General features: G+C 40.1%; 1 protein-coding gene across 1 annotated transcript in view; it reads right to left on the bottom strand.

Annotated features, from left to right (window-relative positions):
- Positions 1-12,907, bottom strand: part of MAP1B (microtubule associated protein 1B) — a 69,400-nt gene that overhangs the window by 11,697 nt on the left and 44,796 nt on the right. The window contains exons 3-4 of the mRNA XM_061475732.1: positions 7,440-7,522; positions 3,284-3,424 (exon numbers count right to left, since the gene is read on the bottom strand). Coding sequence (XP_061331716.1) covers positions 3,284-3,424; positions 7,440-7,522 — 224 coding nt within the window. The remainder of the gene's footprint in view (positions 1-3,283; positions 3,425-7,439; positions 7,523-12,907) is intronic.

The following is a 12,907-nucleotide window of genomic DNA, read 5'->3' as shown; positions in this document are numbered from 1 at the left end:
GGCTCATGAGTCTTCCTGCTGCCCCAGTCCCCCTAGAAAAGCCAACAAATACATAAGGGACAAAGCATATCCTCGTATCAGGCAGACAGCAAGGAGAGGAAGCCAGTGTCCTCCCAGGGACAGCTGCCTTCCTCACCCCTGCTCTCATGGGATATATTCCACTGCACCGTTGTTACTGCAATCTGTTTTCTGCAGGCTGGCTCCTGAAAAGCCAGCAGCACTCCCACAACAGCACAACTGACTGCAGGAGAGCTTTCAGGAACACTGAGAAATGAGTTATGCTACAGAAATGAAAACAGTTCCAAGTTTTGTGTTTCAGAGGCCATGAGGCACAGGGCCAAAGAAAGAGACAGAAAAAAATTGTTAGGGGAAAAAACGCCCTTGTCATCATTTTGATTTTAAGCTCATGGACCACAAAAGTAGCCTAGAATAACTCCATTAATTTTGACAGTATTTGATAACATACTGGTACCAAAATAAGCTGCTGAAATAAAGGCACAGAAAATAAGAAGTTCTATATCATAGTATGAAGAGCTGTTTCTGTTCCAGTCTGAACGAAAAAACAGTATTTGATGGTCCCAGATTAGCAGATGAACAAACTTGAAAAAGTGTGACATACTTTACACTTTCTCCCAGTTCCAATTTCTTTTGATTTTTTTTTTTTTTTTTACTGACAATTAAGGTGTTGTCCATTTCTGTTCTATTTACTCTTAACAAAGAGACCACCAGAATTATGTAAACTTCTTCTTTAAAGAAGTAATTCAGACATAATAAGGCTATAGGTCAGTGGAAAATATGCCAGCACTTCATCATGCAAAATACCACAACCTTCTCTGCAGAAAAGCAAGATGTAAGAACAGATTTCATAAAGATGATAGAGATTATGTTACAGCTGAGTAATCTGAAATTCCTGGACCACAAGCTGAATCATCAGAAGAAATGAATATATAAAAATTTAATTATGTTTAATTGCATTAGACCTCTTCAGGCTTTCATGTGTGTATGTCCCCCTTTCTTTGTGTTACATAATTTATTTTCAGCATTTAAGAATAAGTAAAACGCAAAAAAGATGCAGTGGCTGTTATCCAAAGAAAAATAATCCAGCCAATACCTAAGTAAAGCAGATTTTCTATCTTCCTTTGTCAGCCCTACTTAGTATCCAAGCCATTTGACAGGAGTATAAATAAATCTCACTAATCTGTCAGATGTGGCTTTGTCCGAAAAGGAGCAATGGAAAAAAAAAAAACCAAGAAAACAAAATTAAAAAAAGAAGTGCTGAAAAGGATGAAAGATAAGGAAAATAGGAGAACCATTTCTATTGTTTATTGCAGAAATAAGAGAAAGGGGCAGCACAGACCACAGGTCTGAAATAGATCTAGAATCTCAAGAATACTCATATGCTATGTCTCTGATTATCAGGGAGAGACAAAAGTAGTAAATGATCACTTCCTTTGAATAAATAAATCTGAGTCTGTTGCACACGTGTAGAGTTTCTCATTTTCTGGGCAAATTATCTGGCTAGATAAAAAAAATATCGTAATATACTAAGCTAATGAATACACTGGGCCAGTGTTTGGGCTTGATCCTCTCCAGTTCGTATTGTATCATATTTGGATTTCTGCTTCATACTCCTAAATTCTAATTCTCTCCTAAAAGTTGGCACTCATAATACGGTGTTAACCACTGATAGCATAGGACAATGAAAAGTTGGAGAAAAATTATTCCAGACATAGATCATATCAGTTAGGGATAGCAAGTTCTGTAATACCTCAGATATGACCTCAATGGATTTGCATTTCAAATGGTGACACCAAGGGTATCTACAGTTCAACTGCTTACGCTATTTGATAACACAAAGGAAACCACTAATCATTTTTTTCTAGCCCTTTTTTCTAACCTTTTTCCCCATTCATAGCCCACCTGACATTTTCCTGGTAATGGCTCCCTTCTTTAAAAAATGTCACATGCACAGACTGCAGTATGGTAAATGCAACCTTTCTTTGCCTTTGTGAAACCTTGTAGAAGCAGTGAGAGCCCAAGGTTTCAGAAGCAACAAGCTGGAAGCCAACACTTTCAAAGAGCCATGGCAGCTGGCTGTTGAGCCTGCTGACAGCCACAGAGACGGCCAAGTGAGCCTTACTCATAGCCCATGGGAGTATGCCCTGTGTACCCATCACTGTAGCAAACCCTTGGTGGCTGAAATGCATTGCCAATCACCACCCCTCTGCTTTCCAGCCAACAGTTTCAATTCCTAATGATAATGGTAAGATTTGCCCCTAGTTTTTGCATATAGTCATAAAGTAGTAATGTGTTGCTAACTGATCAGAGATGCAAGGAGCTTGGGCTTGGAATTTCTTAAGAAAGTAACTAACTCTGCATACTGCTAGTGAATTTTAGGTGTCACACGTATTTCAGAGAGCAAGAACCCAGCTCTTTCCTTAACCTACAATCATATGCTGAACAAAGAGGCTTTGAGAACAGGATTAAATGAATACCATAATGTCATGTTGGAGCTATGCAAACTTGACTTTTTCAGCACTGAACTTTCAAGTTTCATTCCACTGACATGCTCCTAATGAATTTTGGAAACTAAATTCCTAGGGATGCAGCCATATAGTTTATTTAAATATATACTTATGCAGCAGCCAAATTAAGTGTGACAGCTTGTTTACTATGGGTTCCTCCCCCATGGGAGCTTTCAGACACAGTACATTAAGCAAGACAGCAAAACAACAAGTCATGAAACAAACAGCATTAAGTACTGGCATACCTTATACATATCTTTCTGGTACGTAAAAATCACAAGATTTACTGGCCAAATATTTAACACTACTATAAAGAACCCAAGCAGATAGGCCATGCAAAAAAAACGACAGCTTTCCTACAGACGGCCTCTATCTTATTTAATGTCACCTATTACTTAGCTGCCACCAAGAAATAACCTGGTGTCAATCTGCCTGCTGTGTATGTGCACCTTAGGTAAATAAAAAGTATATTTTAAACACAACACTATATCCTTCCATTGTCCAAAGATTCCTTGATTTTATGTGTTTGGAGTTTATAGTGTAATTTCCCAAATTAAAATTTAATTATTTTGGTAAGCAATTTACATCTAGTCTAAAGTAAATTAATAAAATGTTTGAAAGAAAGCCTATACTGAAGAGTAAAAGCATCAGCATCAGGCTGCCAATGATAGCTCTACCAACACAGAAGGCCATTTTTAGTCTTTTAGAAACCTCCGCCATCACATGACAATGTGTGGAAGACACTTTTCTGAACACACCTCTTGATCTGTGAAGATCTCAATGAAGTTCTGGAAGGAGAAGGACCCTGACTGAAGAATGAGTTCTCCTGTGTTTTCAAAGCATTGTCCGGTCAGTACAAGGAGCTTGTGTCTTGCGGCATCTGTGATCATTAAGCGCACCTAAAGTGAAAGAGAGAAATACATCAATAATGGGAGTTACCACGTGTTTCTATATTCTACTGAGAATGGGCAGTTCTTCTCTCCTAACTTAAAACATATTTTGCACCAGACTGTTGAAACAAATTACAGTACTCTTTACGGAAGACAAGTGAAAGAAAGGTACAAAAGGGAAAAATGGAGGAATAAGAAACAATTTGAGAGGAGCTCTGATGAATAAACCAAAGTAATGACATGGAAAAGAAGAGCAAAGAGCAGAACAGAATAAAATCTGAATAAAAGTTGCAAAACTTTTTCCATTAAAAAAAAAGCATATTCCTTGTATAACTCGTTGAATCTTAATAGCACTGTGTCAGAACAGCCTTGGTAAACTGTATCCCATGCGTTAATGAGGGTCAACCACATGTGTCAGACTCAGTTTTTGGAAGGCTGCTCTTCTTTTCCCAGAGTACAGCATTACTTGCCATTCAGCTGTGAAAACATCACTGAAAAGTAACAGCCACAAATCACACATAAGCGTGTCATATGTAGACTGTCATCCTGTTGTAAACTGGATCATCTAGAAAGGTAAGGGACAATTCTGCTATCATAAATTTGAACTTCAAGCACCCAGAAACAGTCACATGCACCATTTACATCTATGTTACTATGAACACTGTAAGTTTTTATAGTGTGTCAACCCAAGACCTTTTTCTATATACAGTAGTAAATTAAGTGGATGTCTGACAGCACAAATGAGCTTGCTACTGTGAAATAAACGTCTTCTGCATTTCAAAATAACTATTTTAAAGCTCATTACTTTACTTGATCCTCACTACAGCTCTAATAATTCCGGTTTCCCCCCTAGAGGGAGATTCACTTGCATGCTAACAGAAATCCATATATTCAGTATATTTTTTTGGCTGAACAAAACCTAAATTTAAGAACAAAACTAAGCAAAGCCTGTGTAAGCTTCCGTATTGTTGAGTAAATTTTTGCAAATTCTTTGAAAGTCTTGTCCAACACTGAAAAATCAATTCAGCCTACAGTAAGGTATGAATTTCGAGTGCATGAATTCCTCTGTTTAAGGAGGAAGTAAGTTAAACCAGAATTCTGATTCCAGAGCTTTGCTATCCATGTACTAAATCAGATGAGCAGAGTCCATCTGGAACAACTCCACATGATATTGCACCCAAGCTTCATCTCCATGGAGAAGACATAATCACCTCAGTTCTCATATTCTGTCAAATATTTATATTGATTGTTAAGCAATCACTTCTGTTAAATAATTCCTGCTCATACCAGGGAGGCTGAGCCAGAAAAGCTTGACCTGAATCTCTCCTGAACAACTCATGTTTTCAGTACAAGTAGAAAACAGACACTGAACAGTATCTACCTGAAAGAAGATCCCAACTCTACTACATTTTCTTTGTTATATTATTAAATAAGTGATACTGAGCAGCAGAAAGTTCCTTGAATTAAACACAGAGCTAATGGTGGTCTGTTGCTAACTTCATTAAATAATTCTAAATTCAGCAATATTCTTGCTGGATGTAGTATATCTATTTTATTTCAGACAAAAATACAGATAAGTGCAGACGGCTGATGTGTGTTACTCAAATCTTGTCTGCTTTAGCTGTATTAAGACCATAAAAGAACTGGCTTCCTCTTCTATGTTTTCTCTTGTTGCTGGCAGTGGTGCTGGACAGTCTGCCAACTTATGTTTAAACTCACCAGGTTTTTCAACAGCAGAATTTCCTGACTTGTGAATCACTGATATGTGACTGTCACATAATTCCCCTTCAACCTATTTCGTAAATTGATGATTAAATACATTCCATAGAGCTAGCAAACTGTGGCAAGAAAAAGACTAAATAAATCCTAACAGATTACAGAGCATAATGTATGACACACATGGAAGACCTTCAAGAGACACATAAATTCTGTGTCTGGGTATAACCAAGGCTTCCCTAAGGACTACCAAAAGTTTGTCTTCTGATTTCAAGACTGCTGATTTCCGAAGAAATACTGCAAGGTGATGATTCTGTTCAGCTCCACCTGAACAGAAGTTGCTTGAAGTCCCAAACTGTTTGAAGGAAGCAGACAGTAAGATGTAGGCTCAGTCAAAATGGATCTAAAGATGGAGGGTGAACAGACAGGAGTGTCAGTCGATCAGCAGTTTTCCCAGACTAACGGTACAGTTGCAGGAGGGTTAGAGCAACAGAATGGGGACTTCTTGGGAAGGAAGTAACTTTTCATGGGAGTTTCAGAAACCTGTTTTCTTCGGGAAACTACAGAATCTCTCTCTTTGTTCCTCTCTTCTGGGAGGTATTTTGGCATTTGATTTGAATATGATGAGCTGTGGGCAGATCCATGCTCTAACTCCCAGTACGGCTATTGCCAGGCAGATTAGCAGGAATTTCTTTTAATGTAATCTTTGATTTTCCTGAATGGAAAGATTTAAGTCCTCTTGTGGTGAAGTCTGAGCTCCGTGGTAGATCACTGTGTCCCCAGGTACAACCTGGAAATATCTTGACATATGAAACTAAGTTTTGTGTTTGCCATAATGAGCAAAGCATGACTATTAGAATCATAGAATAGTTAGGGTTAGAGAGGACCTTAAGATCATGTAGTTCCAACCACCCTGCCATGGGCAGGGACATTCCAATCTCTGATTTAATTCTTCTGCCTCTTTCTTACTGTCTTTTTCTGGCTTGTGTTCGGTTAGCATCTTGCTTACCCAGCCAAGGTAAATCTCAGCTTGTAACTTCTGGCTGTAACCAGCTGGGCAAGATGAAGGTGAAGAAAAGATTGCCTCCCGCAGTCTAGCAAGAGGAGATTAACTGTAACCTAGCCAAACATCTTCCAGAGCCCAAGGAGTAAAGAAGTCATTAGTGGGCCTCATACTGTGCTCTTCTGTATGGTCATCCATCAAAGGTATGACAAGCAACAGCAACAACAGCAAGAGAAAATTGATTTCCCTACTTTTGTCTGTTCCTTTGGCTCTTCCCTCCTCCACACAATCACATCACAGCTTTTTACTCTGAATGTCTGAGTCTATTAAGAGGTGCTATGCAGCTGCTCCTCACCAAGTACCTCTAAAGGCTTGTAAGAGATTTTCAAGCATATTTTTTTAGTGAATAAGCTGCCATTAACTAAGGTGAATTACTTATTCAAACTTAAACAACTGAAGAAATTTCATTCCAGAGTCGTCCTTCCTTTCTTTTATTTTTCAACCATCACTTAAGGCTGGTAACAAAATAGATTTTTCATTATGTACTACAAGCACAGCTGCTTCATTTCCTAACAGAAATGGTACTATCTCAGTGCTCTCCAGCATAGGCTGGCAACACAATTATCCCTGTTCTTTCAACCTTCAGTCTCACTAGCTGAGTTTGTCAATTTTGTTTTTGAGCTACGTGCCCCTTTCTTTGACTCGACTCTAATGAACTCTAATGAGTTCACAAGGAATTCATAAGGAATACCTCTTCTGAGTAGTCTCCAGAGTCTGTTGATCATGTCATATGCTTTTTGAAAGACAGATAGATTAACACAGAATCATCACATAGCTGATAATTCTTCTTAAAGACCTAAATTTGTCTTTCAAGGAACGTTCTCCATGTGTAAAATAGGCATCCCAAGCTACCAAACAATAAAGGAACAGAAGAAAAGTAGATGCAGCTTCACTACAACTGCTTTCACTTAAGAAGGGAATTTGGCGCACTATGAAAAAATGAATACTGAGATCAGAGGTGTGTTTCTGTCCTATGCCTCTGACGTTTTGTCAGGAGTCTGGGAAAACAGGGAGAAAATCAAAGGGTGGCTGACGTTTTTTGCAGCTTTTGCTCCTAACATGTTCTTTCATCCATGGTTAGGACCCACTTTTACTCTGTTAAGACTCTGAAAGACGTATTGGGGTTTGCCAGTCACTAAGCTGCAAGGCAGTAACTGATATCGAAGAATACATCTCTTTCACTGCTCTGATCCTGTCCACTTCATGGATTTTTTATGACACATGCAATTAATTTTTCTGACTTACCTCAGTACTAACTGCTTCATCTGAGGGATTGATCAGGACTACAGTTTCTAAGACATCACTTCTGTGATGAAGAATCTTCTGACCTGCAAGTACAGAGAGAAAGGAAAAAACAAAGTAAAGAAATGTAATGCAACCAGTATGGTTTAAACCAGGACTTCCCATGAGCTTGTTGTACATCCTGTTCTGCAACAGCATTCTGGTCACCCAGAGCTTTGCACACTGGCCACCACAGCTGCTGTACAGCTCATCTCTTCAGAAATACCCATGTCATGTGGTCCTGTGAGCCAGAAACTTTGCTATGGGAAATTCAAGGTAACGGAAACCAACTGGCAACCGCGCCAAGCCCTGTCTCTTCCTCCTGGCTGGGGGAGTCCCTGCAACTCACCGTGGTCTCACAGAGCTGGTGTGGTCAGGGACTGGAGTAACCATCACCAGCTGAGCATCTGGCCCTGTATTTTCACATATATACATCACAGATATATCTGAGATTACACAGTCCTGTAAAGGTGACTTTAAATGAGATTTTCCAGCAACTATCAGTGGCTTAGCTGCAGCAGCAAGAAAGGTGCTGCAAACTTCCCTAGCAAGAAGCAAAGTGAATATTTGGGCTGTATACTGCTCTGCCCACCACAGCTGATGAGCACAATCTGTGAGATAAGCAAAGGAGCTCAGGGTGTCCCTGCTGCCCACCACCACCAGTGCCATCCTGCACGACACTCTCTGCTCCATGTCATGCACTGTGGTTGTGGTCCTGAACCAGGCATACCCCATGCAGACCCAGGTCCCTGGCCACACCAGACGAACCAGGTGAAAGCCAGAACCCACCCTGCCAAAACTCCCCTTTCAGCCCTCAGCTAATACTGATTAACATCAGGATTCTGTGAGAAGTTGCCTGTGATGGTGGTCAGACACTTGCCATGCTGTCCTGCTTCATCTTCCTCCTGCTTACAAAAACTGTGGCAAGCAATGTTAGGCAACAAGAGTGAACGGGTGTACAAATAACAGCTAGTTCCTGAATGAATAATGTCTGGACATGACTGGTGCAGCCTCGCAGCCCACTGGCTTTCATACTTAGCAGTCTGTCTCCGTATTTAATAGCGATATTCATCTGACTGGGAGTGAATGCCAGGAAAACACAACAGAACCCTTGACATTTTTTTTCTTATGTTAATTGGCAAGTTCTTATCGGGGTCTCTTTCTGTGAGAACTGCAGTGAGATTAATTAGCAGCCACACTGTCATTCAGAAATCCAGACTGGTAATTAGTCCAAAAAGCCCATAAGAGCTGTCCCTTCTGAGCAAACTGCTCGGTGCCATATTAACTAATTAAAATAAATAATTACGCTTAAAGGGACATACAAGGGACACAGAACAAGTCACCTATTTGCCAGCTTCAAAATACTCCCCTGTAAAAGAAACATAAAATGACAAAGCTGAGAACAGCCACGCTGAAAAGATCTCTGCATTCCTGGGAGCACCAGGCAGCTGGGGCAGCCTGAGAGGGTGGGCAGCCAGCTTTTCCCACACCGCCTTGGTGCTGCCCCAGCAGTGAGCCTGCCTGCACCAGCGATGCCCTCCTCCTCCTCCTTGCCCTGCCTGCACCCCTCCTGCCTTCCTCCTCCTTGCCCACCAAGCTCACAGTGTGCTGTGTCTTTTGCTGTTGCCCTAGGGAAGGTCTGCATTTATATTAAGAGCTTAGAATCAATTGATAGAAAGTGAAGGAGAAGGAAAAAAACCCTAAATGTTCTCAAGTAAAACGTGAGATGGGGTTGTAGGTTACTTTTTTATGCATGACAGTGCCCAGAGACTTGTATATAATAATCTAATTTGTTTTAAGAAACATGATTTTCTTAACATCTTTTTTTTTTTTTTGCTATACTTCATTGACAGAAGGAGACAGACTGTCTATTACAAATGGGGAGGAGGGCAGGTCTCCCACTGCAGCATCCAGTTCTGGCATTATCTTCTGTAATTCAATTTATTTTTATAGCTCTGCTTCCTTGCCTAACAGGAATGCATACATAAGGCTACATTCAATAAAGCATCCAGATGGTTCTGTTACTACAGACTCCTTTAGAAGATGCTCTGCAATCTGATATTTTAGTTATTCTGCAGATTTCCCTCAAGAGATTAGGCAGAGTTTATTGAATCTAGTCTTTACCCTTGGTAAGGAAACAAAAGAAATTGCCACCCTTTAGTTGCCACGGAGATTCCTCCCTTAACATTTGATGGCAGACAGCACACATTTTGCTTCAGGCCAGACTAAGCTTCATACATGATTAGACATTAACACATTAAACACAGGTAGAAAAGAAATGTAATTAGCCACATGCAAAGTTCGACAAAGATGCAGTGTTCATTTCGAAGCACCCACTTTGGATTTCACTGAAGCTGGTCCAAGGTGTGTAGCTGTGAGAGATTTGAACTGAGAAGTCGCAGCTCCTGCTGACCAGCACCAATGGTGGGCACTTATGTCTTATTCACCCATGGGCCAGACACCCAGCCAGTCTCAAGGTGCATGGATTCACGCACCTTGAGACTAATTTCCAGGGTCAAGCATAGAGGTCTGCACCCTAGACACCGTGCTTGCTCAGAGCTGCATGTGTGGCTGCCTCCCTCTTTGATGCCTCAGCATCAGCATGTGCTACTGCTTATCACACAGGGTGGGGGGACCCGGTGCTGGCAGGGGTGAGTCACTATGAGGGCTCCCAAACACACGTAAATCTTGAGAAGTTTATGGCTACTTGCTGATATCAACAACACGGTTGTTGATATCAGGAAATTGTTGATATCCCATGTCACTACTTGAGAAATAAAAAAATGCATCTTTTAAAAAACTATTTACAGTCTTGTAAGAATGACACAGGCTTACTGCCCCCCATGATCTCTTGAGACATTCAGATACAGTGAAGGGAAGTCGCCCATGGGAACAGTTTTATCAAATAAGCAAACTATCACAGTGTGAGAGCAGAAAGCAGCAACAGCATTTCACAAACTGGAAAGAGACTGTGACTAGCTGAGCTACAGATGGAGAGGGAGAATCTGAGACTTGTGTAGAAGATCTGGGGTTACTTTATATTGACTTTACTGGATTTCTGCAGCCCATCACTACGCATTTGACAAGATAATTCTGAGAGAGTCAGAGGAAGGAAGGAAGAAACTTCCAGGTTGCACAGAAGTGGCTGGGTGAATAGATTTTACCTGCTTACTGATTCTAGAAAGCGAGTCAAAGTCTGTCGTGGTTTAAACCCAATCAGGTAATTCACCTAAAGACTTCCAGAAAAGAATATTAATCTGGTCCGGAAGAAATCTAAGTATCTGCACATACTTGATTTTATTAAGTAAAGCTTTACAGTAAAACCAGATATGAATAAAGAGTTTTTGTAGCTGTTTGATTCAGAACCAGAGCGGAGAGGAGAAGTAAACAGCATATGACAATTGCTTAAAGGGTCATTTCCATATGCATCATCTGAGTTCCTATGGCCATAGGATAGTATTACTCCTCAACTCAGCCAAATATCAATGGCAGTTATAACAGTATTATTAAGATAGGGTTGGTGTTACTAACATTTCCTAGGGAAGTGAGACTGAACAGATTTCTAATTTACATAGTTGATCTTTACAAGCCAATCAAACAGCATGATCATGGGGCTCACTTTTAACAATGTTTATGTTACATTTATGCAAACACAAAATGTAATGGAAAGGGAAAGTATTTTTCCTTTGGGAAAAAAAAGGAGCTTTTTGCCTAGCCAACAGTAATGCAATAACCCATACATTTTAGATAATTTCAACCTCCTAATTGTTTTACCTACTTTTTCAAGTGGGGACTTAAGATTTATCTTCCAAAAAAGACATGTTAACCTTGTGTTCAGCATGGTTGCTGATGTTATCAACAGAGAATCCAGAGTTCTGGATGACTGGTTATTTGATGGTTGCTATTTCTTATACTTACTGAATAAATCTATTTTTCCTTGTTTTCAACACAAAGATCAACAGGCATAATTGTCAAATGATGCTATAATTGTGACCAGCCGCCAAACCTCCCCACTGTCTACCTTGAGGCACTAAATGACAATGATTCCAGACCAAGGAAAAAGGATCAGGATTCACTTTTACAGATTATCAATTATCTGAAGAAATCTTGCATAAAGGATATGGAGCACTCCATCCCCTTCACCTTCTCTGTTGAGACAGGGCCACCAGAGCACATTAAGTTTCCACTGACATGAACTACAAGCTGGACAAATAGGCAAGAGTACAGCACTAAACAAGGTAGTGAGTTTTATGGAGCTGCCAAACCAAATTCTTATGTAAAAATCTGCCGTTCTTTATCTGCAAGTAAGAAGAAAATTATTTGCAGACTTGACGGAGAAATGGCTGTATAACGAACAGGCACTGAACTACAAGAGCTGAACCTCTTCTAGAAAGCCCTGCAAGTGATGCCAGCAGCTGCAGAGGCTGATCAGTCAGTCTTCTAAATAGCTGACACCATGGGGAGCGTGTAACGCAGGCATAACTCCATTTACGTCAGAGAAGACAGATTCACTGCCTCCAGTGCTTAATTCAGCCCAATGACTTCTTAAATCTAAGCTGGGTGCAAGGAAGATACAGTCATTTTTCCAGCAAGAACTCTCGTATATGTACAAATAATAGAGTACTTTACACATTTCTAGGTGAAAATAAAAATCCATATACCTACCAGGATGCTGAGTTAGTGTGACAGCTGTGAACAAAGAGTCAGCTCTACTAACATTGCTGAGCCCTCTGATGGGGACAAAGATTTGAAAGAGTGACACTGACTGCAAAGACTGACTGTTTTACTTGTGACTATTTAAACCTGCCTCCTCTGAACAGAAATTCATATCCAATAGTTCAAATTCATATCTAATGCTACATGTTTTTTGCAAGAATTATGTCTCAAAGTTGGATTAATCATTCTTGCATCTGATCTGCTGGAATACTGAACTGTTTTGTGACTCTCCAGGAGGCATAAATCTGTGTTTTATCTTCTCCCTTCATAAATGGAATTCATATTCAAGTTTCATATGGTTCAGCTGCAGCCTGGTGATTGTTAAATGTTTTTCCTACTCACATTTGACTTGCAACAATTTATTAACTACAAGTCCTGAGAGGCAATGTTGTGCATGTTGTATTTTAGGATTTTTAAGCTCACATTTATTTAATGAAATAAGGCTTGCATATATTTCATTTCAGCTGTTGGGTAAGTTCCTACCTGTCAGATCTCGTTTGAGTTTCTACTTCCAGGTAATAATAGAGCCCTGAAAGTGGAAGGCTAAACAGAAGATGATGATGCAGCCTGAACAGCAACTGCAAGACTCAGCCTCTGTTTACTGTACATGAACCCAGTCAACTAATCCTTGCTCAGGACTGTGAGGGAAAGCAAGCTGACCTGTCTGCATGAATATTCATAGATGAATTTATATTTTCTGCCTCAAACTTTAATCT

This window comes from Pezoporus flaviventris, unplaced genomic scaffold (genome assembly GCF_033815535.1).
Source record: "Pezoporus flaviventris isolate CSIRO_AGI_PZ_B2104156 unplaced genomic scaffold, CSIRO_AGI_Pfla_v1 ptg000090l, whole genome shotgun sequence".
In the NCBI taxonomy this organism is placed as follows: domain Eukaryota; kingdom Metazoa; phylum Chordata; class Aves; order Psittaciformes; family Psittacidae; genus Pezoporus; species Pezoporus flaviventris.
This window is presented reverse-complemented; position numbering and strand designations above follow the sequence as displayed.